This window comes from Rhinatrema bivittatum, chromosome 3 (assembly GCF_901001135.1).
Source record: "Rhinatrema bivittatum chromosome 3, aRhiBiv1.1, whole genome shotgun sequence".
Taxonomy (NCBI): domain Eukaryota; kingdom Metazoa; phylum Chordata; class Amphibia; order Gymnophiona; family Rhinatrematidae; genus Rhinatrema; species Rhinatrema bivittatum.
Genome location: NC_042617.1, coordinates 301,687,106 through 301,714,385, shown reverse-complemented (window position 1 = coordinate 301,714,385; position 27,280 = coordinate 301,687,106). Strand labels below are relative to the sequence as shown.

The 27,280-nt window shown below is 44.6% G+C and overlaps 1 protein-coding gene across 1 annotated transcript in view; it reads right to left on the bottom strand.

The window, feature by feature from the left end:
- Nucleotides 1-5,418: 5,418 nt before the first annotated feature.
- Nucleotides 5,419-27,280, bottom strand: part of SOAT2 (sterol O-acyltransferase 2) — a 172,091-nt gene continuing 150,229 nt past the window's right edge. Inside the window, exon 16 of the mRNA XM_029595059.1 lies at nucleotides 5,419-6,155. Coding sequence (XP_029450919.1) covers nucleotides 6,099-6,155 — 57 coding nt within the window. The 3' untranslated portion in view covers nucleotides 5,419-6,098. The remainder of the gene's footprint in view (nucleotides 6,156-27,280) is intronic.

Below are 27,280 nucleotides of genomic sequence, written 5' to 3'. Positions count from 1 at the left end.
AGAGGTAACGGTGGTGGGTCCGCTTCGCAATAGTGATCATAATATGATCAAATTTGAATTAATGACTGGAAGGGGGTCAGTAAGCAAATCCATGGCTCTCGTTCTAAACTTTCAAGAGGGAAACTTTGATAAAATGAGAAAAATATTTAGAAAAAAACTGAAAGGAGCAGCTACAAAGGTAAAAAGTATGCAAGAAGCGTGGTCATTGTTAAAAAATACCGTCCTAGAAGCACAGTCCAGATGTATTCCACACATTAAGAAAGGTGGAAAGCAGGCAAAACGATTACCGGCATGGTTAAAAGGGAAGGTGAAAGATGCTATTTTAGTCAAAAGATCTTCATTCAAAAATTGGAAGAAGGATCCAACAGAAGAAAATAGGATAATGCATAAGCGTTGGCAAGGTAAATGTAAGACATTGATAAGACAGGCTAAGAGATAATTTGAAAAGAAGTTGGCTGTAGAGGCAAAAACTCACAGTAAAACTTTTTAAAATCCGAAGCAGAAAGCCTGTGATGGAGTCAGTTGGACCGTTAGATGATCGAGGGGTTAAAGGAGCACTTAGAGAAGATAAGGCCCTCGCGGAAAGATTAAATGATTTCTTTGCTTCGGTGTTTACTGAAGAGGATGTTGGGGAGGTACCTGTACTGGAGAAGGTTTTCATGGGTAATGATTCAGATGGACTGAACCAAATCATGGTTAACCTAGAAGATGTGGTAGGCCTGATTGACAAACTGAAGAGTAGTAAATAACCTGGACCGGATGGTATACACCCCAGAGTTCTGAAGGAACTAAAAAATGAAATTTCAGACCTATTAGTAAAAATTTGTAACCTATCATTAATATCATCCATTGTACCTGAAGACTGGAGGATAGCAAATGTAACCCCAATATTTAAAAAGGGCTCCAGGGGTGATCTGGGAAACCACTGACCGTTTAGCCTGACTTCAGTGCCAGGAAAAATAGTGGAAAGTGTTCTAAGCATCATATAGAAAGACATGGTTTAATGGAACAAAGTCAGCATGGCTTTACCCAAGGCAAGTCTTGCCTCACAAATCTACTTCACTTTTTTGAAGGAGTTGATAAACATGTGAATAAAGGTGAACTGATAGATGTAGTGTACTTGGATTTTCAGAAGGCATTTGACAAAGTTCCTCATGAGAGACTTCTAGGAAAAGTAAAAAGTCATGGGATAGATGGCGATGTCCTTTCGTGGACTACAAACTGGCTAAAAGACAGGAAACAGAGAGTAGGATTAAATGGACAATTTTCTCAGTGGAAGGGAGTGGGCAGTGGAGTGCCTCAGGGATCTGTATTGGGACCCTTACTTTTCAATATATTTATAAATGATCTGGAAAGAAATACGACGAGTGAGGTAATCAGATTTGCAGATGATACAAAATTGTTCAGAGTAGTTAAATCACAAGCAAATTGTGATAAATTGCAGGAAGACCTTGTGAGACTGGAAAATTGGGCATCGAAATGGCAGATGAAATTTAATGTGGATAAGTGCAAGATGATGCATATAGGGAAAAATAACCCATGCTATAGTTACACAATGTTAGGTTCCATATTAGGTGCTACCACCCAAGAAAGAGATCTAGGCATCATAGTGGATAACACATTGAAATTGTTGGTTCAGTGTGCTGTGGCAGTCAAAAAAGCAAACAGAATGTTGGGAATTATTAGAAAGGGAATGGGGAATAAAATGGAAAATGTCATAATGCCTCTGTATCGCTCCATGGTGAGACCGCACCTTGAATACTGTGTACAATTCTGGTCGTCACATCTCAAAAAAGATATAATTGCGATGGAGAAGGTACAGCGAAGGACAACCAAAATGATAAGGGGAATGGAACAGCTCCCCTATGAGGAAAGACTAAAAAGGTTAGGACTTTTCAGCTTGGGGGAAGAGACGGCTGAGGGGGGGATATGATAGAGGTGTTTAAAATCATGAGAGATCGAGAACGGGTAGATGTGAATCGGTTACTTACTCTTTCAGATAATAGAAAGACTAGGGGGCACTCCATGAAGTTAGCATGTGGCACATTTAAAACTAATCAGAGAAAGTTCTCTTTCACTCAATGCACAATTAAACTCTGGAATTTTTTGTCAGAGGATGTGGTTAGTGCAGTTAGTATATCTGTTGCGATCCCCCCTGCTGCTGCGCTACAGGAGGTCTCTTACCTTCCTCCAGAGGCCGCTCTGAAGCCAGGGCCTCGCCTGCGCATCATCCAGGACTTGCTCCAGGGCCTGAGAGGCCTAGCTGCTCCTGAGGCATGCCGGTGGCTTGCAGCCTCAGTGTTTGGACTTCCTGTTGGGCGACGCCCTTCCCTAGGGGCTGGCCCGCAGCTCTCTACCCTAGTTATAGGACCAGCGGTGGGCGGTCCTGGCAAGCTCCTCCCAGGGAGTTGCCTTCTACCTCCAGTATTTAAGGACTTTCTGTTCACTGTGTCTTTGCCTTCGGATCAGGTCCTACAGTCGTCTGTATACTTGCTGATCCAGGTCTTCTGTGATCACTTATGCTTTGATGGATCCCTGTCCAGTGTCTCTGCCTAGATGTTTGTTCCTGTGCCTGCCAGCCATAAGGGCTTTGGATGTGAGTATCCCAGCATCGGAGTTCCTGTTCGCCTGGGTCTTCCCCGCGCCCTCCTTCTCAGCGTGGTCCGCGACCAGCCTTCCTAGGCTGTGTAGGGCGCGTCTGGGACAGGGTGGTCCGCGACTCAGTCCCACGGGCGGGCTGAGTAGGGTGCCCTGATGGACAGTGCAATGTTCCCGTCCAGCCTTGTCTTCAGTGTCTGCTTCAGCCCTTGTCCGGATGTCTACCTGTCTCTGCCTTGACCTGGTTCCTGAGCCTTCTGTCCTGTTGGGCCCTGGAGTGGCCAACAGGAGGGATTCGTCCCACGGGCTCTTGAGCTTCTGCCAGCCGAGGGGGCTTCGGATGTGAGTATCCCGCATCGGAGTTCCTGCTCGCCTGGACCTTTCCTGTGTCTCGCTTCAGCCCTTGTCCTGATGTCTCCGTCTTGCTTCAGCCTGCTTCTGCCCCGTCTGATGTCTTCTGTTTAAGGACTCTGTCTGCCCTCGCCTCTGTCCGGCCTGCTGCCCATTGCCGTTCCCTGCGGCAGGTCCGAAAGGGCCGGGAACAGTCGGAGGACCGTTCATTAGTCAACTTCCCCGTGTTGGCTACCATGGGCATGCAGGTCCGGCTGAGGGTCGGACTCCCTGCTTCTGTTCCTGCCTGCCTGGCTCACCATGCCTGCTCAGCTCACCTCCCACGGTGTGGCCTTGGGCTTCTCCTGGGGTCCTGCCGTGGCCTAAGGGCTCACCACCCGCCCGAGACGACCGCGCCCGCGCGCGTTCGTAACATATCTGTGTTTAAAAAAGGATTGGATAAGTTCTTGGAGAAGTCCATTACCTGCTATTAATTAAGTTGACTTAGAAAATAGCCACTGCTATTACTAGCAGCGGTAACATGGAATAGACTTAGTTTTTGGGTACTTGCCAGGTTCTTATGGCCTGGATTGGCCACTGTTGGAAACAGGATGCTGGCTTGATGGACCCTTGGTCTGACCCAGTATGGCATGTTCTTATGACAAACTGCTTCATCACAGAGCAGCTACAGCATGAACAGCAACAGTGCAATCTTCCCTTACACATACACACAATGTACTACCACAGTATATGTAAAGCACGGGCATAGCAGGACAAGCTTCCCTCACACACACACTGACCCACCATAGAATAGATACAGCACAAGAAGCAGGAGTGCAAGATTCCCTCACACACATTGCCTTATCTCAGGATAGGTACAGCATGGATAGCAACACTGCAATCTTCCCTTATACACACAAACACATACGCACATACTGCACCATCACAGTACACGTAAAGCACAGGCAGCAGCAAGACAAGCTTTCTTCATACACACAACCTGTCCCCACACAGTAAAGCTACAGCACAAGCAGCAGCACTGAAAATTTCCCTCACACAAACACACATACACTGCCCCACCACAGAACAGGTAGAGCACGGGCAGCAGCCTTGCAAGCTCCCCCCGACAGACACACTGGCCCTCTACAGAAAAAGTATAGCACTGACAGCAGCAGTGCAAAATTCCCTTACACATACACTGCCCCACCACAGAAAAAGTACAGCAGAAAAAGCAGCAGGGCAAGATTCCCTCACACACAGTGCCCCACCTCAGACCAGGTACAGCATGGATAGTAGCAGTATAAGCTTCCCACACACACACACATACATACACACACACACACACACACACACAGCCCCACCATAGAATAGATACAGCAAAGACAGAAGCAGTGCTCCACCACAGAACAGGTACAGAATGGATAGCAGTAGTGTAAGCTTCCCCCCCCCCCCCCCCACACACACAACTGCCCCACCACAAAACAGGTATAACATGGGCAGCAGCATTGCAATCTTCACTCACAATACTACACTGCCCCACCACAGAACAAGTACAGCACAGGCAGCCGCAGTGCAAACTTCCTTCACATAGACACACAAACACACACTACCCTACCACAGAACAGAGCTTGCAAGGCTGCTGCCCATGGTATAGCACGGGTAGCGGCAGTGCAATCTTCCTTCACACATATACATACTATGCTATTACAGAACAGGTACAATAGAGGCAGTAGCAGTTTAAGCTTACTATATAGATTGTCCCATCATAGAACAGGTACAGCACAGGCAGAACCAGTGCAAGATTCTCTCACACACACACACTCTGCCCCACCACAGAACAGGTATAGTAGGGGCAAATTCAGTGCAAGATTTTCTCACATACCCTGCGTACAAATATGCCTTAGCTCTATGCTAGAAGAAATGCCGCTAACTTGTTACAGTAGACTTCAGTTTACATGTTCATCCAGTCACTTTTCCACTTAGACTGCCAACACAAGTTTTAAATAATTCAAGTTCTGGTGGTAGTGTCAGTTATATGCGAACACCTGTCCACTTTATCCTAAACCCCTATCGTATATCCTATTGGTTGACAGGAACCTCTCTGGAACTATCTACCTCCTCTGCCAAACAAAATCTACTTGATATGGCATGGTAATAGTTTTGTACGATTTGGTGTCCCTCTGCAATATATTATACTCGATTTACTGTTTTGTATTTAACTTTGTATAGTTATTGACTACAAACCACTTCTGTATTGCACTCTGCTAACTATGTGCCACACCTGCTCCTCAAACTAGGCTGATCTATTATGCAATACTCCTACTAAACAATCCTTCCTGTAATGCACACCCATTTTTTATTCACCACCCCCTCGCTGTACTACCCCCACTTTAGCAGCCGGTGTGAACTCATTCACTTCACTGTTCAAACGGCTCAATCTGTAACACGCTTTGCACTCTCTGGCTGGAAAAATGTGTCATAAACAAACAGTGATGATGATGAGAGGCAGACTTCATTTTATAATTTATTTCACATAAGAACCTTAACCGGATTAATATTAATGGGTTCTGTATTCTTGTGCTCAATGCATTAAGACCAGGGCAGTCCCTGGACAAACAGTGCACTGGGAGAGGTTACTTTTGCCCACCCCCTTCCTTTTGGGCTCGTATTCTCACATAATCGTAGATGGACTGAAAAGGATGGAAAAATCTCTTGTTCCTCCCCACCTAGCTTGCTGCCCTGTGTAGTTGCCCTTCTTGCACACTAGTTTTAATAGCAGTGCCCAAGCTATCTGGGCCTAGAGGTGAGAGGATCTGCATCCCTGTATCCATCTCACTAGGTGAAAGGCTCTGTATCCCTGTGCCCATCCCCTCAGTATCAAGCCTAGAGGTGAGAAGCTCTGTATTCCTGAGCCAGTCCCATGAGCCTTCCAGCCCTAGAGTTGAAAACTGTCTGAGAAAACAAAACCGCACAGTTGACTGAAGAATCTCTGAAGATATTGAGGGCTAAATAAAGCAAGAAGTCATGATTTGGTGGATCACTGATATCAGATGTAGGTTCTCTGGTCTGGTGCATTCACTGAATTCCCAACCAAACTGTTTGTAGCAGGCTAGGGCTGATATCCTGTGCTCATAATGGCAGTATTTCGGAAGCATGATTGGAGAAGCAAGTCACTCCTGCAAGTGGCAAGACCATGAGCGTGGTGTCACCAGTCCCCAGAATGTTTTCTGCACAACAACAAAGCAAACACGAGAAGTAAATAAAACATCCTGCCATCTTAAAGACTATTCCTGCTGTATAATTTTTATAAGCTTTTCTTTCTATATTTGTATATCTCATTAAGGGGCCTATCTGATATAGTATAGTAAATAGGGCCCAGAGTGCAACCACCCTTGACATAAAAGCTCTTCCAATATTATGATGAAATGTAGTCTACGAAAGAAAGTGAGGCCTGTAAAATAAGCAAAGTCCTAAACGGATAGGTCTGCAATAGTCTGTAAGTCCCAAGGAGCAGGGACTGTTTCTTACGTGTCTCTGTATAGCGCTGTGTACATCTGGTGGTACATACAAATGATTATTAGTAGTAATATTAGTGTTACACATCTTCTGTCTGTATAGACATGATGTAAGCAGGTTAAACTCATTGCACATTGTTCACTACTCAGTTCGAACCAGGCAAATTTCCACCTGGTTTATGTTTGGCAGAGACCTGCTCGGAAAATGTTGGATTTTCCCTCATGAATCTTGATGAGGTCTGATACAGGTTTTAGTAGTGATCTGAAGTCACCAGCATATCACAGGAAGTGCCAGCTCATTGTGAGGCCTGAGAAGAACAATTCTCATCTTGTTTATGTTTACATCAAACTGTATGAAGCATGGGTACTTGTAACCTGGATTGGCCACTGTTGGAAACAGGATGCTGGGCTTGATAGACCCTCAGTCTGACCCAGTATGGCAATTTCTTATGTTCTTGACAGAAGAGTTCCAGTATTAATAAAACATTTGCAGGTTCATTATTCTTATTGTTTCCATGTACACAAGGGGGGCTATGTTCCTGGCCTAGTGATGTGTGCCTCTTCACTGACACACAGCACTAATGTCAGAAGGGAGGTGTAGTGATTTTTCTGACAATTTTCTCTGGGAGATGTCGAAGTATTTAGGAATTTCAAGGTAGCAGAGTTTCTCTGTTTTCTCCACAGGCCATCTAGGACTCAAGGTCAGAGCTCCTGGAGCTGCAGGAGATAGAGAGAGAGAGAGAGAAGTACCTGGAGCAGCCGTGAGGAGTTCTAAGCTGGAATCTGCTATGGAGAGGAAGCCTGTTTAACATTCACTACCAACCTGCCTTATCTGTACAGGAGGTTAGTTCCATACGGGCCGATACAGTAAGGTGCGGTAGAAAGAGGTGCCGGGCGCACCCGCGTTTGCTGCACGCACACCCTATATCACATACCGCTCGATACTGTATTTAAATGGCATGCAAATGCAAGCCGCGTCCAACGTGCATCCAACGCGCGTCCATGAAGCGCAATCCATTTTACTGAATAGAGCGCTATACAGCGCCTATACAGTATCCTGGGTGTGCTGGTACCTGTCATTTCAAATGACATTTGAAATGACAGGTACCAGGAAGTGGATACAGGAGAAGGACTGACTGACCCCCTAACTGACCCCCTAACTCCCCCCAAACTTTCTGCCAGCCCCCGCTCACCTGCCCTGGCCGCGTCCATCTCCCGCGCTGACAGCTCCGTGACCTGAGCGCCCAGCTGGACGTCTGAGGTCACGGCGTGCGACGTCCGAGGTTACGGCGTGCACTCATTACCTTTTAGAGAATAGGGAGCCACGGGGAGCGCCCGCTGTCGCCGCCGGCTGTCCTCGGGAGGAGGGGAGAGAGGACTGGGGCTGCTCCGGAGCTGTTAGCGCGGGAGATGGACGCGGCCAGGGCAGGTGAGCGGGGGCTGGCGGAAAGTCCCGGGGTGTGAGGGGGTCAGGCAGTGAAGCGGGGCTGGCTGGGGCTGCTCCGTGGCCCGTGAAATTTCGTTTCGGCTTGCCTGACGCTCCACACTAACGCAGGGGTAGGGGTAGGCGGTAAATTAGCAGGTTAAACGCGCGGCAAAACTGCAGGTTTAAAAAGCAATAATCGGGGCACGCATTACTGTATGGGAGGGAATAGCTAATCTGATCGTTTACATCTCATATACATGCTGCGGGCGGAAAGGGTTATCGGTTGATTTAAAGAGGCGGTAAGGATGGGTTAAAAGGGATAGTGAATCGCGGGTTGGACTAACGCGGCCAAATTGTGAGTAGAAAGTGGGTTAGAAGCAGGGTAACCGCGGCCGCACTTTACTGTATTGGCCTGATATTTAGCTATGTGTTTGCTTGCCTCAGCTGCTGATACTTTAATTTTTTTCCTGAAACTCCCAATATTGTCGGAAATAAGGCAGAGTTCTTTTTCTTACCCTCTCAGTGGAACAGGCACTGTGTGAGGGATTTGCTTGCCTTTAGGAAGTTGGCTCAAACACGATAGGTTTTTGGCTCAGGCCGGGTATCACAGCCTGGAGTGAATTAACTTTTTTCCAGGATTTGGTAGCTATTTATTTCTGTTCTTAACTTTTAAATCTGCCAAAACTAGTCAGCTTTACGTGGCTTGATCCGGTTAACTTTATTCTCATTTTTATGTGTGCTGCTTAGTTTGTACTGCCTTTATACAATGGTTCTGTTCATTATGCATTATAATGTTTATTTATATTCGAGCTGTTCCATTCCCTTTATTGCCATTCTTTGTACCATTTCTAATTCCGCTATGTATTTTTGAGATGACGTGACCAGATCTGCATACAATACTCAAGAGGAGGTTGATCCATAGCTCAGTACAGAAATAATATGATATCCTTGTTTTAATCTCCATTCCTTTCCAAATAATTCCTAATGCTCTATTTCTTTTTTTGACCACTGCCATGCACTGAGCCAGGATTTCAACTTATTGTTCACAAGGATTCCAAGGTCCTTTTCCTGGGTAATGATATTTAATGGAACCCAGAATTCTGCACCTGTAGTTGGGATTATTTTTCCCCATGTGCATCACTTTTCACTTGTCCATATTAAATTTCATCTGCCATCTAGATGTACCAATCTGCTAGTCTTACAAGGTTCTTTTGCAATTCTTCACAATCTGCCACGTTGAATAATTTTCTGTCATTATTTTTATAATTTAGGCCTGGATTTTCTAATATCGCACGGCTTTCTGAATCTCGCGGTAACGGGGGGCAGGGGGGGGGGCAAAGTGGGGGCCGGCCTGCGAAAGCCAGCAGTGATCGCACCTCCGCAGTGTTATCGCTGCCAGCTTTCACACCCAATAGCTCCACCGTGAAAGGTGGTGCTATTGGGCGTGCTACGGGTCTTACCTTATTGCCGCCAGTGCCGACTCCGCCCCTGTCTAGCTATCGCACGCGAAAAGTCCCTTTTCGCGTGCGATAGGGATAGAAAATGACCCACTTAGTTTGATTGACCTCTAATTGTTGAAAGTAATCAAAGCTTATATTTATTTATTTTTTATTTTTTTATCTTTTACATCATTTTTTAAATTGACAATTTAATTTATTTTATCTGATTATGGAATATAAATTTAAAATTCAAGGTTTTTCCACCACATATTTTTTTCATCTTTCTCTATCCCCTTTCATCTCTCATCTCCTTCTATCATTTACTCTCTAATTAATTTATAATACCTTCATTATGTTAACAATTTGAAGTACTGCCCATTAAGCAGTGAACATACTGTGAGACCGATTCATAAAATATTTATTGGAAATAACCAATATGTGACTGTGATGTAAAACTTTGACTAGGTTTTTATTTAGTATACAATTTGGGTAACAATGCGATTTGAATTAGCATACTGGTGCCTGTCGGCATATCTGTCAATCAAGGCTATTTTTTGATGTGTAATGACATCATCAACGTCAGTTGTGGCGCGAAGCAGCTTTACAAAAAGGAATGATTTCTGGCAGTCTTTGACTTTACGTATGGCATCAGTCACTACTCTTGAAGTTCTCTGGATATTTTTTTTATCAGGGAGCAGTTATTATAGTAGTAGAGGTTTGAGGTCCTGTATGTGTAGTAAGTTTATTTAAATACTTCTTGAGATGAGTGCATTTTGGGAGCGTTTGAGTATTTTTTTAAAGAAAGTTGGTTAGAACGAAGATATTTTGAATTGCAATCCCTGCTCTGTTGCTCTAAACAATAAAATTATGTATTAAATATTACTAATCGGGTATATAAGTTATAGTGCTTTTTGCAACAATTTATGTATTTTTTAGCTGATAAATTCGAGTAGATTGCCAAACTATACTGATATATTGCGTTAATCAAAGTGGATAGATTAAGAAAAATAATAAAGAATAATACATATAAGATTGATATTTTGTATTTATGAAGTGAATCAACCTTTTTGGAATTGTTTATATTTGCTTTTTCTCAAAGGTATTTGTTTCTATAACCGCGGGGTTTTTTTCTATGAGTAGTGACTTATATAGTATCAGTTTTTATCTACACACGGCGATTCAATAAAGTTAAATTAGTCCATTGTATACTTTATTTAGCGGACCTCACCACCACTGTAATAATATTTTATGGAGTACTTATTAATGAAATTAATAAAAATGTCTTAATTAAGTATGGCTAATATATTTTTGACAACATTGGTTGACTTGTAGAGAATTAATTATTGCCTCAGGTTATAATTATGGATGCCGTGTGGTTAATTTGTTTGTTTTTTAATATTGATAGTTGATTATTATCGATTTAAGATGGTACACTTGAACCACACAAGATTATGATCAAGTTTGGCATGGCTAGAAATAATTTGGAAAAGTCACGCAATATCTAATGCATTGTTTTTAGATTCAGATTAATCTATCAGTGGAGTACCACTATCTTTGAATGTGGATATAACTTCAGTTTCGATGCCCAGTCTGCTAGTCTTACAAGGTCTTTTGCAATTCTTCACAACCTGCTACTTTGAATAATTTTGTGTCATTATTTTTATAATTTAGTTTGACCTCTAATTGATGAAAGTCATCAAAGTGATTTACAGTATCCACAGGTTACATAGAACAAGTTCAAAATTAAGACAAATATTGGGGCGATTTTAAAAGGACTATGCGTGTATATAACGCGTGTAACCCTGAAAACCCGCTCCTGCGCACGCTGAGCCTATTTTGCACCATCAGTTTGACAAGAGACACCCTTGCTTTAAGCTCCCCTAGATAAACCTGGAACAGACATAATAAAACCCTTTAAGGTCTAAGGAGGTGAGAATTAGAGGCGGCATTTGTAACATATAGAATAGTTTAGGAAGAAGAGACATCTTAAACAACACTGTACTGCCCATAAGTGATAAAGGAAGTTTCATCCACCTCAAAGTACATTTACGAATATCCCCTAGTAATGGTGGAATGTTAACTTGATACCATTTATCAGTATCCCTATGAATATGGACTCCCAGATATTTAAGCGAATCCTCCACCCAACGCAAAGGGAGATCTGGTCAGGAATCTTGAAAATGCCCCATAATATCTAAGACCTCGGACTTGTCCTAATTAAATTTGAGGCCCAAAAAAGAACCAAATTCCTGAAAAATTTACAAAATCTGAGGAAGAATGTGTCTCACCTGTAAATAAGAACTTATTCATAAAAGAAAAATTATTAAACACCATATAAGCCTGTAGGAAGTCCTGAAGGGCATGTACCAAGGGCTTAATCGATAAGATAAACACAGGGAAGACAAGGGGCAGCCTTGGCGAGTACCTTGGACAGAGGAAAAGAAGTATAGAGACTATTATTTTTTTTTTTAATTTTATTTTTATTGAAGTTTCAACAATATATATTGAATACATGTTTAAGGAAAAAAGAAAGAAAAATATTACATCATCATCCTCATCAACTATCTTGACATAGTGGAAAAATTTCTTCTATAACTTATAAGAACAGAAGGAGAATCAAATATTAAGCGGTACAAAAGGAAATAAATTATCATCATAGCATTATTCGCTGAAACTCTGTGTTGTGAACCCGCTATAACAATTTGTCCAACCCTCTTAGAACATTTAGGAGTGGGAGTCCAAGTTTAAACGTAATTGCCTGGGCTCAACGAAGATGTTTCTATTATCCTGATATACCACAATACACCTACACGGGAACCTCAGGTAAAACTTAGCGCCACGTGTAATCACTTCCCCTTTCATCATCAGGAAACATTTTCTTTTCTCTTGCATTTTCCTAGTAATGTCCGGGAATATTCTTATTTGGTATCCATAAAAAAGTTGACTTTGATTTCAGAAGGACTTTTGTAATATATTATCTCTGTCACTTGTTTGAATAAACGTCACTAATAACGTTGCTCTGGACTCAATTTTACTCTCAAAGGACTTTTCCAGAATTTCTGTTAAATTATCTGGTTCTCGATCAACATTTTTCTTTTCTTCCTTTTTTTCAGGTAAATAAAGTATTTTAGAAACCATAGGCATAGAAGTCTTAGAATAACCCAGAATATTTAAAAGATAACTTTTAAACAAATCCTTAGCTGTCATCCATCTGGATTTGGGAAAATGTAAAAGTCTTAAGTTATTTCTCCGTGCTTCATTTTCTATGAAATCCATCCGTCTCATTATCATACTTTCAGATTTTATCAGGTTACACTGAACTTCCTTCACACTTTTAATTTCAATTTCAGCTTTTTAAACAGATGTTTCTACCAGTTGTATCCTATTCTCCAATCCTTGGGCTTTATCCATATTTTATTTTATCATATTAGTCAAATCATATATAGCTTTATTCATATTTATAAGTGCCTTCCTTATTTCTTCCAGTGTAATTTTTTCTGAAATTTCCAGCGGTGCTTTCACAATCACGTTAATCTTAGTCTCCTTACCTCTCCGCTCTAAGAGGCCAGCTTCGCCATTTTCCCTTTGCCTTACTTCCTCTTCTTCACCCTTGGAGCTCTCAATCAAGCTCACTGAAGCTGATGGCTGTTCACCGTCCCTTCTTGGGGTATCAGAGATCCTCCGAGTTAGATGTATCAGCATTGGTTGTAGTTGTTCCGACCCCACTCCATCTGGGGTTCTAAATGGCATTGCTGGAACTGTTGGAGCCCCGGGGCTCAAAGATGTTTCCTAGGCCTGGGCGTCCGGTGGTCGCTCTCCATTGCCGGCGCCCGTGGCCCCACCCTCCGGTCTCGGGTGCACAGATCCAAATACCTCCTCGATCCGTGGCTGACGTGAAGAAAATGTTGGGGTAGAGGAAAAAGTTTCACGAATCTTTGCTTTTCTTTTACTATGTGGCATGTCCATAAAGGAAATATAAAAGAAGCAAAGACGAAGAAATTTCACAAGACACCACGGAGCCGAGATGGATTCGTGTTCACAGAGTGGCGGCCATCTTGGTTCTGAGAGAGACTATTATTAACCCAAAATACAAGCCCCTGGATCAGCATACATGAACTGAATAACCTGGGAGAAAAAAACCCACAAACCCGAATTTATCCAAAACAAATAAAAAAAAAAAAAAGACCACGAAACCCGGTCAAGAGCCTTTTTGGCATCAAACTCTACCAGGACAGGGTCAACAACATGGTGGCATTTGCAAAGGTCAAGTAAAAGGGAAATACGTCGTACGACATACGACGTATGTCAGGCATCTCCCCCTTGATCACCATGGAACTCCTACCTTTCACAAAACCTGCTTGTCCTGGAGAGAACAAGTGTTACGATCCTGCTCGCGGAGCCCATCCCACGAGCAGGCCTCTCCACTTACCCCAGGCCACCGCTGTCATCTGTCTTCGCGGCCTAGTGCCGCCACCGAGTTGTTGCTCCTTGTGGGGTGGAGCCGCCGCCGCCACCCTTCCTTTTCGCAGCCTGTGCCACCGCTGGAGCTCTGCCTCTGCAGTGGGGGGTTTCCCTGCTGGGATTCCCTTGGGTGGCCGGAGACCGCCGCCGGCGCTGCCTCCTTCGTTGCAGCCCTGAACCGCCGGCGGGACTCCATTTCTTCACGGCCTGTGGACCGCCGACGTTCATCTTCGGGGCGGCCCTGAAGCCGCCACTGCCGACTCTTTCTTTGCGGCGGGAGGCCGCCTGGCTCCTTCTTCCTGAGCAGCAAGGGAAGCCGCTGCCACTGCGATGTCATCTTTATCGCTCTTCATCACTGCGGCGATCGGGGAAGGCCTGCGCTGTCGGCGCAGAGCCCCACCGGGGGAAGGCCAGGGCTTTTCTCTCCCCCCCCGGGGAGACACGGGGACGACAAACGCGGCAGAAGCGACTCACTAAAACCTGTAAGCAGTAAAAACCGCGCCGAAATCGCCGAAAATGAGCCCCGCCCACCGATCCAGCTCCTCCAATAGGAGCCAGCCCTTGAGGGGCTTTAAATTGCTATCCAGCCAGGCGCCGCGCGCCGAGCGTCGCGCGTCGAAGGAGCGCAACAAAGGGGCCTGCCCCTTTGTGTGCCCCTTAGTGTAGCCCCGCAGGATAGCCCCTATCTTGATCTCTGAAACTGCTCAGCCCTCCGTTTCTCAAGCCGGTCAACCTGCCCACTCCCCGTCATTTTTTGCAGCCTTTCCCTTCAACTGGGAGCGACTGTAACCTGGCACAGACCCATTTACAACCCCTCCTTCTGCCCCTACACTGCAGATCCCCCCAGAGAAAGTGTAATTCCGCACCCAACACTCAACCAGCATCAGACAACAACCGCCCAGCACACAACCCCAGCATTTCACCAACTCTCAATCAGGACTCGACCTCAGCACGCAACCAGGACGCAACCCAGCATCCAATCTCAGCACTCAACATCAGCTCTCAACCAAGATTCGCCCCAGCATCTCACCCCAGCACTCGAACTTAGTGACCTCCAGAAGTGGAGCTCTACCACCACTTGGTCAAACAACCACCCACACCTACGGAGGACGGAGCACGCCTCCAATCAATCCAACAAGCTTATAGACTTCCTTTCAACAATCATCCAAACCGCCCTTCATTCAGACAAACACCTTCTTTCATCCTTCATTCAGACAAACACCTTCTTTCATCCGTCCACAGACATCTCTTCTTCATACAGACTCTCACCAGTTGTATCCAGTCCCAATCAAAATATTTCTCAGACTAAACCTCTTCCGGAACCTCATTCATCATGTTCACACACAACATCCCAATCATCTACAACCAGAGGAGAATCTCCTTACCTAACTCCACAAACGTCTTACAAAAAAGAATTATTCCAATCATGACGTCACCTTTGAACCAACTTCTAGGACTCACGCTACTCTCAGTAACCCTCCTCAATGCACAATCTTTAACTAAAAAGACACACATCCTCAATGATTACCTCCTGGACTCCAACCCAGACATCTGTGCCATCACAGAAACCTGGTTAAAAAACTCGGACATTGCCTTAACCAACCAACTACCTATCCAGTTATATGACATCTTCACCTTCCATAGACACAAAAAAAGAGGTGGCGGACTTCTTCTAGCCTCCAAGAAAGAACTCAGACTGACCGCTCACACCATCAAGACTGAATCCAAATTGGAACTAGGATTAGTCAAGTCAAAACTTCTACAAATTTTGCTAGTCTACGCTCCTCCTGGAGTTTTAGAAACCGACCCTTCACCCCTCATAGAATCCATAGCAAAACATATTAACTTAGACCTACCAACTATGATTATGGGTGATTTCAACCTCCATACAGACGCTATTCCGCGATCTGCGAACTGCGAAGCCTTCCTCACCACCCTCACTGCAATGGGATTCTCTCAGACTATCAACAGCCCCACACACAAAGCTGGTCACATCCTGGATTTAATATTCATTAACTCTAAATTCACGTGCACGGTAGATCCCACATGTACCCCAATCCCCTGGTCAGATCATTTCTTGATAGAATCATCCTTCTCCACATACAAACAGACTCACACCTCTCCGCACCTTTCCACCATTCAATTCAGGAAATCATGTCCATCTGATATACTCAGCGAGCAGCTCTCCAAGGAACTCTCCAACCTGGACCTGTCTAATCCCGACTCAGCCCTATCTTCCTGGCAAACAATTACTGAAGCAGTCGCAAACAAATGGTGCCCAATAACCTCCAAAACAATCAATCCAAAAAAAAAGGGGAATCAACCTTGGTTCAGCACCGAACTAAAACAGATGAAACAGGACTTACGCCATAAAGAAAATAGATGGCGAAAAACCCCCAACTCAACTACCCTTTCAGCATACAAGGGTTTCTTACATTGCTATAGGACCTGCATACTACAAAAAAAAAAGGAATACTACGCCAACAAAATACACCACTACCAGTATGACGCCCAGGCCCTATTTGCTTACGTAACACAAATAACTAAATCAACCCCGCCACCTATTCCAGACGAACAAGCTCTATCCAAGGCTAATGAACTCGCCTCATTTTTTCAACTGAAGATCCTAAATACTCTCGCCCTCCTTCCTCCTAATACAACACCTCTCAAATCAGATGAGTATTTCAATTCGTTCTCTAAACCTAAGTTGGACAGCTTCGAATTAATCTCCACCAAAGAGATTGAATCCCTTCTAAAAAGACAGAAACCATCTAGTCATCCGGCTGATAATATCCCATCAAGACTCCTGCTTCTTATTCCAGACATGATCTCAGGACCTCTAACAAATATTATTAACAGCCTTCTAACTCAAGGAAGCTACCCAGACAGCCTAAAAACCGCTTCTCTTAAGCCCCTCCTCAAGAAACACAATCTAGACCCTAATGTACTAGCCAACTTTAGACCCATCTCCAATCTTCCATTCGTTGCCAAACTTACAGAGAAACTGGTAAACACCCAGCTTTCAGAATATCTAGAGGACCATAAGATCCTATACCCCTCGCAATATGGCTTCCGGAAATCACGCAACACGGAGACCCTCCACATTTCGCTTACAGACCATATTATAATGGGGTTAGACAAAGGACATTCCTTCTTATTAGTTCTGTTAGACATTTTGGCGGCATTTGACACCGTCAACCACACCATCCTTCTGGATCGCCTTGAGGATATCGGCATCTCCGGATCAGCCCACAACTGGTTCAGGTCCTTTCTCAGCAATAGGACTTTCAAAGTCAAAATCAATAACAAGGAGTCACCTCTAACAAAATCTTCCCTTGGCGTACCACAAGGATCCTCCTTATCCCCAACCCTCTTTAATATATACCTCCTCCCCCTCTGCCAACTACTGACAGACCTCAACCTAATTCACTATCTGTACGCAGATGATGTACAGATTCTAATCCCAATAACAGAATCCATCTCAAAAGCTCTCACCTACTGGAATAACTGTCTTCTATCCATTACTAATCTACTCAACAGCTTAAACTTGGTCCTCAATGCCTCAAAGACGGAACTTCTCCTCATCTCTTCAAATGAAAACAATCTTCCTCCACCTTCACCACACAATGCTCACATCACCTGTACGCACGTTAGAGACCTTGGGGTAATAATAGACAATCGTCTAAACCTTAAAAAAATGGTCAACACAACTACCAAAGACAGTTTCTACAGACTACAGGTTTTGAAACGACTGAGACCACTCTTATTTTTCCAAGACTTCAGGACAGTCCTCCAGGCTCTTCTGTTCACCAAAATAGATTACTGTAGTGCCCTCTTTCTAGGCCTCCCTAAATCTACCACCAAACCACTGCAGATGTTACAAAATGCGGCAGCGAGACTGCTGACCAACACCAGCCGCGGTGAACACATCACCCCCGTCCTCAGAAACCTACATTGGTTACCAGTAAATTTCAGAATCCTGTACAAATCTACCTGCCTCTATCTTCCTTCCAGCTTGACTTTAAGCCTCCAAGTTTTCCATTCCTTGTTGATTGTAACTTTGACTTATTCCTTTTCCTTTGTTATCTATTATTTACCAAGAATTGTTACCTCAGTTTACCCTTTGTTAAAATGTAAACCGATCCGATATGGTTATCTACTATGAAGGTCGGTATAAAAAAACTGTTAAATAAATAAATAAATAAATAAATAAAATCTTGCGACCAGGAGGCCGCTCCCGACACCTGCCTGCTCCTTCCTCCATCTGCGGCAGGGATGCCGCTTTCCATGGTCCTGCTTCCTCCCTGGGCCCTCCTCTAGGCTCCTCTAGCCGTCGGTGGGGCCAGCGGTGGGAAAAGCCCGTGACCCCACCGAAAGCCAGCTTTCACTCAACTTCCTGCTTCGAGGCCTTCGGATTGGACTTCATGGTTGTCCATGTTCCTCTGTGCCAGTCCAGGTTCTCCATGGTCTTCACTTGTCTAGATGGCTCTTCGTTCTGTGTTCCTGGTCTCCTCATCCTGATGTTCCTGGTCTCGTCCTCCGTCAGAGCTCCTTTGTCGCCTGTTCCATGTCCTGATGTTCTGTGGTTTGGTTCCCGAGTCCTGATGTTCCAGATGTTCTTCCTGATGTCTTGGTCCTGATGCCTTTGTCTTTGCCTCTGCAACCAGTTCCCAGTTTCCTGCTTCCACCTTTCCTGGCATGCCACCATCATGGTCCGTGACCAGCCCATGGGTGGCTGTGTAGGGCGCTTAGTGGTACAAGGCCTTCTTGTCTGCAGCGCAAGTCTCCGGAAGACCTCTGTTTTTAATGTTTCGAGTTCCACGTTCCGAGTCTTGAATCCTGAGTCTTGAATCCTGTCCCGGGCTTTGGAGTTCCTTGCCTGCTTCCGTCCATGCCCAAGACTCTGCTAGAACCTGCTCTGCTCCAGCGTAGTCCGCGACCAGCCACAGGCGGCTGGGTAGAGCGTGCCCCTGTGCAGGCCTCTACTGAATCTTCAACATGTTCCAATCTCAAGTTCCACTACGTCGCCTGGAGTCTGCTTTGCACTCAGCGTGGTCCGCGACCAGCCGTGGGCGGCTGTGTAGGGTGCGTTGTGATGCAGTTCTCACCCAGTCGTTTGCCTGAGTCCTGAAACCTTGCCTGAGACCTTCTGAGTAACCTGAATCCTTGTTCAAGTCTTCTGAGTAACCTGAATCCTTGTTCGAGTCTTCTGAGTAACTTGAATCCTTGTCTGACTCCTTCCAAGTTCCAAGCCTGAGACCTTCTGAGTAACCTGAGTCCTTGTTCAAGTCTTCTGAGTAACCTGAGTCTTTGTCTGAGTCCTTCCAAGTTCCAAGTTTTCATCGGAGTCCTTCCAAGTTCCAAGTCTTCATCTTGTTCCTGCCCTCAGCCTCCGTATGGCCTCACACATTTGTCGTTCCCAAGCGGCGGGTCCGAAAGGACTTTCGAGTGGCCGGAGGGCTACTCCTGAGACCAGCATTGTATTGCTGGGTCTCCTTGGTGCGTGTAGGTCCAGTGGAGGGCTGATCCTGCTTGGTGCCTGTTCTGAGTTCCTTGCTTTAGTTCCAGTCCTGCTTTGTTCCTGCTCCGCCCGTGCTTGCATGCGCTCACCTCCCACTGTGTGGCTCGGGGCTCCACTCTGAGTCGTGCCGTGGTTCAGGGGCTCACGTTCTCCCATGAGCTTGTGGCCGCGCCCGTATCAAGTAGGGAAGAATATCTGTCAGACAATTAGCAAAAAGCTTAGCATAAATTTTAATATTGATATTTATCAAAGAAATGGGTTGATAAGCAGATGACTTATAAGAATCTCTTCCAGGCTTAGGAAGCATGATTATATTGGCCATACGAAGTATGTCAGGCATCTCCCCCTTGATCACCATGGCATCAAACAAAGACTTCATATTCTGTAACACAGCTGGGTTCAGTGCTTTGTAAAAAGAAGATGTCAGCCCATCCGGTCCGGGTGCTTTGAAATTTTTTAGGTCTGTAACCATCACAGCAATTTCCTCTACCCTAAATGGCACATTCAGCCTGTAGATCTGCTCCATAAACTGGGTTCTAGCAGAGAGGTCTTCCTCCTCTGCAGTATATAATTGATGATAATAAGTCTGAAAAATAGCATCAATACCATCAATGGAGGTGGCCAGTTTCCCATCACTACCCCAGAGGCTGGAAACCAAGACAGATTTTCGTTCCCCCCTCATTACATTTGCTAATATCTTACCAGATCTATTGCCAAAAAGAAATCATTTGTGTTTCAATGAAACAAAGAAGATGTCACTCTCTTATGCAAGTTCTCATTTAAAGTTTTCTGCAAGAAAAGAAATTTGCATTGGAGCTCTGGGGTCGATTTTGTATTAAGATCCCTCTTACATTGACTTAACTGATTGGTAAGAAACATAGAAACATAGAAATGACGGCAGAAGAAGACCAACCGGTCCATCCAGTCTGCCCAGCAAGCCTTACACTTATTTTTTCTCATACTTAACTGTTTCTCTTGGCTCTTAGTAACCTTATGTTCTAATTCCCTTTTCACCCCCACTATTAATGTAGAGAGCAGTGATGGAGCTGCTTCCAAGTGAAATATTAAGTTTGATTAGTTGGGTAAGCGGCAGCATAGCTCTCTGCCATGAAGCAGAGGGCAATGCTGGAAATGTGTGAAGTATCAGTTTTTCTTTTCCCCTGTCATTGAAGCAGGGAGTCATGCCGGACATGCACCGAAAGTGAAGCATGCCTTGAAAGTCACATTAACTATCATCAAATATTGAAAAGCCTAATAATTGGTAATACCTATAGCCCATGAACCCATCCCTGTTTTTTTCTTTTTTTTTTTTTAATTGGGAGATGGATGCCCTTCGTCCTTCTACTCTGTGAAGGTGGACACCTACCACTGGTATCCCGCTCCGTTAATGCCTCTGTGGCTACTGCCGCTCCATGCAGTGTTTTACTACCTGCTCTTTATATGCGTCCTCTAGAACTGATGGATCCCATCCCTGTTTTTTTTTATTATTATTTATTTAATTGGGAGATGACAGTCCTCCATCCTTCCGCTCCGTGAAGGTGGACACCTATCACTGGCCACCGGCATCCCGCTACGTGAATGCCTCTGTGGCTACTGCCGCTCTGTGCAGTATTTTACTACCTGCTCTTTATATGGACACCTACCACTGGCCACTGGCATCCCGCTCCGTGAATGCCTCTGTGGCTACTGCCGCTCCGTGCAGTATTTTACTACCTGCTCTTTATATGTGTCCTCTAGACCTGATGGATCCCATTCCTGTTTTGTTTTCTGTTTTTTTTTTATTTAATTGGGAGATGACAGCCCTACATCCTTCCGCTCCGTGAAGGTGGACACCTACCACTGGCCACTGGCATCCCGCTCCGTGAATGCCTCTGTGGCTACTGCCACTCTGTGCAGTATTTTACTACCTGCTCTTTATATGCGTCCTCTAGACCTGATGGATCCCATCCCTGTTTTGTTTTTTGTTTTTTTAATTGGGAGATGACAGCCCTCCATCCTTCCGCTCCGTGAAGGTGGACACCTACCACTGGCCACTGGCATCCCGCTCCGTGAATGCCTCTGTGGCTACTGCCGCTCGGTGCAGTGTTTTGCTACCTGCTATTTTATACGTGTCCTCTGGACCTGATGGATCCACAATGTTTATCCCATGCCCCTTTGAAGTGCTTCACAGTTTTGGACTTCACCACTTCCTCCGGAAGGGCATTCCAGGCATCCACCACTCTCTCCGTGAAGAAATTCTTCCTGACATTGGTTCTTAGTCTTCCTCCTTGGAGCCTCAGCTCGTGACCTCTGGTTCTGCTGATTTTTTTCTGTTGGAAAAGGTTTGTCGTTGTCTTTGGATCGTTAAGCTCTAGAATATTCCTATTTCCCGTTTACGATGAATAGAGTACCCAATGATTTCACCCTGAAGCACAAGTTTTGTTGTTTCCCAGAAGAGAATGATTGATGTTGCTTATTATGCAACTCATAGGCTTGCCATTTGGACAACAAGAAATCCTTAAAGGCCTTATCATGCATCAACCAAGGAAGCATTTGCCAATTAGGGAAATTATGATTAGAGCCTGGCCCCTGCAAAACACAAGTCACCAAGCATTGTTTGGACACCACCATAGGTTCAATAACTGAGCTCCGCAGCTGAGAAAAAAGGGAACCAGAGACCAGTAGATAATCAAGCCTGGACTTAGAATCAGCAGATCGTGCACAGTGAGTAAAGTCCCTGGTGCAGTGATTGAGTATTCTCCAAGCATCAAGAACATGTGTTATGTTTGAACTTGGTTCGTGGGCCCTTGGGTCGTGGAGAGAGCTGGCTCCACCCATAGGGAGGAGCCCTGTGGGGACTCTCCATGACAGGTGGGGTCTCAGCAGTGATGGACACAGGAGTCAGAGAATATTTATTATACAGCAAAGAGAAACCTGAGGAGTGGGTTAGTTAATTCAGTCCTGGAGTAGGAAGACCTGAGATGGATTATCCAGTAGTGGTCCGCAGAGTGGGGTAACTCAGGGAATACTTGCTTATGACAGGCCTTGTGTGAGGTAGCTCCGGCAGTGGTCCACGGTGCGGGTTAGGCCGGAGATAGATGCTGATAACTGGCACAAGACAGCGTGAATTTGGTAGTGGTCCGCAGAGTTGGGTAACCCGAGGATCCACACAGCAAGATGGAAGCAGTAGTGTAGAACAGCTCTTGTACTCACTCCATAATGTTTGCAGTAGAGAATACCTAGTAGCAGCAGCGGAGACCAGAAGCAGGAACAGTGAAGGGTCATCCGAGGAAACAGCGAGAGGAGCTCACTTAGCTGGAGGAGGTGAGACAGGCAGATAAGGCTCTCTGAGGAGCAGATGGCCCTGAGTGCAGCAAGGCCCCTGAGGAGCGGGTAACTGAGTCACTCAGTCTGGAACGCAGGAACAGCAAGGCGAAGCATTTCAGAGGAAGGAATAGAGGAAGATGGAATCCTTGCTAACTCATAGGTAGGAAAGCCCGGTAGGCATAAATAAATGTAGGTAGTGACATCATGTGGAGGGGATGCCCCCGAGGTTCATGATGTGCATAAGAAGGAGGCAGACGCGCACACACCAACGTGCCCTAGGTCACACCAGATTCAAGATGGCGACCGGGATTGCCCACGCCATCCCAGGAACGCCAGGGAGGTCGGTGTGCAGAGGCAGAGGTGGCCATCTTAGCCAGAATCAGAGCTACTGGGCAAATTGAGGTGAGCAGCAAAGGTCGCAGCCGTCTGCGACCGACAGGTGCAACAAAATGTAGGGAGTCACAAGGAAAACACACTCCTTTTGTGCTACTGAGTGGTCTGCCCAGAGAGTGCTATTGATGATCCAGAGCAGGATCAGCCACACAATTAAGATCTCCTCCAAGCATGTTCAGCGCTCTGCCTAAGGAAACAACACGAGCAACCAGATCGGAAAAAACCCATGTTCATACTGATTCGGCCCATAGACCGAAACCAGGATTGTGAGCTTACCAAAAAAAAAAAAACCCCACAACAATAATAGCACCCCCTAGGGTCCATTATGGACTGCTGCCATTGAAAAGAAACTGATCTATGGATTAAGATGGCCACGCCTCAACTGTGAGATGAACCCAGTGCCACAAAAACTTGATTGAAACCCTTCTTTTTTAAATTTGAGAAGTGCTTTGGCACTCATGTGGGTTTCCTGCAAAAAACAACAGATCCTTTAAGCGATTTAGGTTAGAGAGTACTTTTTCCCCTCTTCACAGGGATACCTAACCCCGCCACATTCCACGTGAGAAAATTAATTGTACTCCCCATTAGCCAAAATATAAAGGGAATCCCCAAAACTGAACAATACAAAACATAAGGGAGCACTGAACATGCTTGGAGGAGATCTTAATTGTGTGGCTGATCCTGCTCTGGATCATCAATAGCACTCCCTGGGCAGACCACTCAGTAGCACAAAAGGGAGTACACACTGTACTGCAATAATACTTACAACAATACAAAAGGTATCGCCACACATATAAACTTGTCACACCGTGTGTGTCAGAATTAGGACAACAGGTTAGAACAATAATTTAAAGGGAACAGGACTGCATCAGCAAGCCTTTGACGACGTGCACAATAACCGTATTGAGCCGTCCGGTCTTTTCAATCATTTGCAGCCTGTTTTTTTTAAAGTGTTCAAAAGCCCATAGTGAATTTCTCTCATTGGGGCAATGCAGAATTCAAAAGCAAAGTGTTCAAAAGCCCACAGTGAATTTCTCTCATTGGAGCAATGCAAAATTCAAAATCAATATCTCTAGCAGCAGTTTCCGATGTGCTGAAGTTGAAGTGCTTTAATGGGATGACATAATGAATTCAAATCTCAAACACTCTATTAAATTCCATTCATACACAAAACATCAAAACGATGCATTCTCATGATCGGTGTCTGGGATGCCGACTCGACAGCGGCCGTGTTTCGCAGCCTGCCGGCTGCTTCTTCAGGAGTCTAATTTCTAAACAGAAAATAAATGCAACAGAGCAGATAGTCAGCATATATCTCTTAATAGGAAACTGATACTTAACTGACAACGGTGCGATCACCTCTTGAAAATAGGAACAAAGTCTCAAGTCATCCTTTCCAGCAAACGCCGAGCTAGAGACCGCATCGAACTAGCTTGACTGATTAAATAGCCCGCTCTTTTGCGGACGTCATGACGTCATCAAAGACGTACTTGATCATCAAAACTGAAATGTGAAACGGGAGGCCATCATAAGAATACATTATATTCCAAAGCGTTGTTAAGACCCTGGGGGTGGACAGTATGTAGTCGGTGGATCCATTTTTGTTCAGCTTGAAGCAGTTTCTTATCAAAATCTCCACCTCGCCAGGAGGGAATCAGCTGTTCTAGTACGCAGACCCTTAGATCTTCAAAAGTGTGAGTGAAATCTATACAGTGAGTGACCAGAGGCGCAGTGATTCTGTTCATGTTGATACATGATCGGTGTTCTATAAGTCGGGTTTTCAAAGTTCTCTTTGTTTTGCCGATGTAACACAATCAACAGGGACATTGAATAATGTTTATAACTCCTGAAGATACACAGGTAGTATTGTGATGTAGATAAATGTTACTGTTTAATGTTGAAAAATGTAAAACAGAAGTTTCTATCATCACTGGACAGACAGTACATGAACCACATTTTGAATGTGAGCCAGATTGGTAGGATAAATCACGAACCGTGGAATCTGAATGTACCAACTGGTCTTTTAAGTTGGCTCCTCGAGTGTACGCAAATCTAGGAAAATTTTGGAATTCAGAATGTAATTGTAAAATGTTCCAATTGTGGGAAATGATCGACTTAATTTTCGCTGACATTGAAGAAAAAGGTAAAATAACTTTGAAAACCCGACTTATAGAACACCGATCATGTATCAACATGAACAGAATCACTGCGCCTCTGGTCACTCACTGTATAGATTTCACTCACACTTTTGAAGATCTAAGGGTCTGCGTACTAGAACAGCTGATTCCCTCCTGGCGAGGTGGAGATTTTGATAAGAAACTGCTTCAAGCTGAACAAAAATGGATCCACCGACTACATACTGTCCACCCCCAGGGTCTTAACAACGCTTTGGAATATAATGTATTCTTATGATGGCCTCCCGTTTCACATTTCAGTTTTGATGATCAAGTACGTCTTTGATGACGTCATGACGTCCGCAAAAGAGCGGGCTATTTAATCAGTCAAGCTAGTTCGATGCGGTCTCTAGCTCGGCGTTTGCTGGAAAGGATGACTTGAGACTTTGTTCCTATTTTCAAGAGGTGATCGCACCGTTGTCAGTTAAGTATCAGTTTCCTATTAAGAGATATATGCTGACTATCTGCTCTGTTGCATTTATTTTCTGTTTAGAAATTAGACTCCTGAAGAAGCAGCCGGCAGGCTGCGAAACACGGCCGCTGTCGAGTCGGCATCCCAGACACCGATCATGAGAATGCATCGTTTTGATGTTTTGTGTATGAATGGAATTTAATAGAGTGTTTGAGATTTGAATTCATTATGTCATCCCATTAAAGCACTTCAACTTCAGCACATCGGAAACTGCTGCTAGAGATATTGATTTTGAATTTTGCATTGCTCCAATGAGAGAAATTCACTGTGGGCTTTTGAACACTTTGCTTTTGAATTCTGCATTGCCCCAATGAGAGAAATTCACTATGGGCTTTTGAACACTTTAAAAAAAACAGGCTGCAAATGATTGAAAAGACCGGACGGCTCAATACGGTTATTGTGCACGTCGTCAAAGGCTTGCTGATGCAGTCCTGTTCCCTTTAAATTATTGTTCTAACCTGTTGTCCTAATTCTGACACACACGGTGTGACAAGTTTATATGTGTGGCGATACCTTTTGTATTGTTGTCAGTTTCGACAGGGTCGCAATTTTTTGCTCTTTGTTTTGTTGCTCTGCAATAATACTTAACATAATTGTAGGCATAGCAAATAACTCAAGAAAAATAATATTTATTCCTGCCAAAAAAACATGTGAAAAGGACTGTTTCATTGAAACCCATTCACCGCTGCAGCCTGGACCTCACCCCCATCTCTCTTCCCCCTGTCCACCCCCCCTGAACCCCATCCTCCTCCTATCTGCCCAACTACATTAGAAAATACACTCCCTACCAGAGAGCTGAAGTCATCATTGATGCACACAGGTGCCTTCCCCCTCCCCAATCCTCCCCCGTCTAGCATAGTAATACAGGCAAATATAACATTATCAAGAAAACAAATAAAACAGCCTAGATAAGGCACTTGTGAAAACCACAGAAGAAATGTAACTGTCACAAACAAAAACAGATGTCTGTTGAACCACTAGGAATGTGAAACAGCAGATGAATAGTGGACCCCAGCAGATGATAGAGCCAGGTCTTGCATTAGAGACATTTCCGAGGAAGATGACTGAAAATGCTGAGGATGTCCAAATACACGAGTACGCTGACCCACAGCAGACATTCCCACAATGAGTGGGAACTCTCAGCAAACAAAGATCCCCAAACCACGGAAAAGTAGCCAGTCCATCCAAATGAAAAAAAAAAAGAACCAGAAAAACAATCAGCACTGCAAGAGATGCGAACACCGCCATTGACTCATGGATCTCCATCAACGCAGAAATAGTAAATCCAAATGCCCGATGATCACCAAAATTATCAATACGGACAACCCACATAAAACCCCTTGGTACACATCAGAACTAAAAAACATCAAACGACGTCTCAGACAAGCAGAGAAAAGATGGTGAAGACATCCTACTGCTCTCCACCTCAACAGATACAAAACATTGCTCCATATATACAGGTCTGACACCAACAAAGCCAAAAGAGAATACTACTCAAAGAAAATCCACCGACACCAGTACAACCCCAGAATTCTTTTCAACTTTGTCTCCAACCTAACCCAACCAAGCCTCAACATACTATCAAAGGAAGACTCAATGAAGGCATGTGAGAAACTTGCCCAATACTTCACAGACAAAATATCTA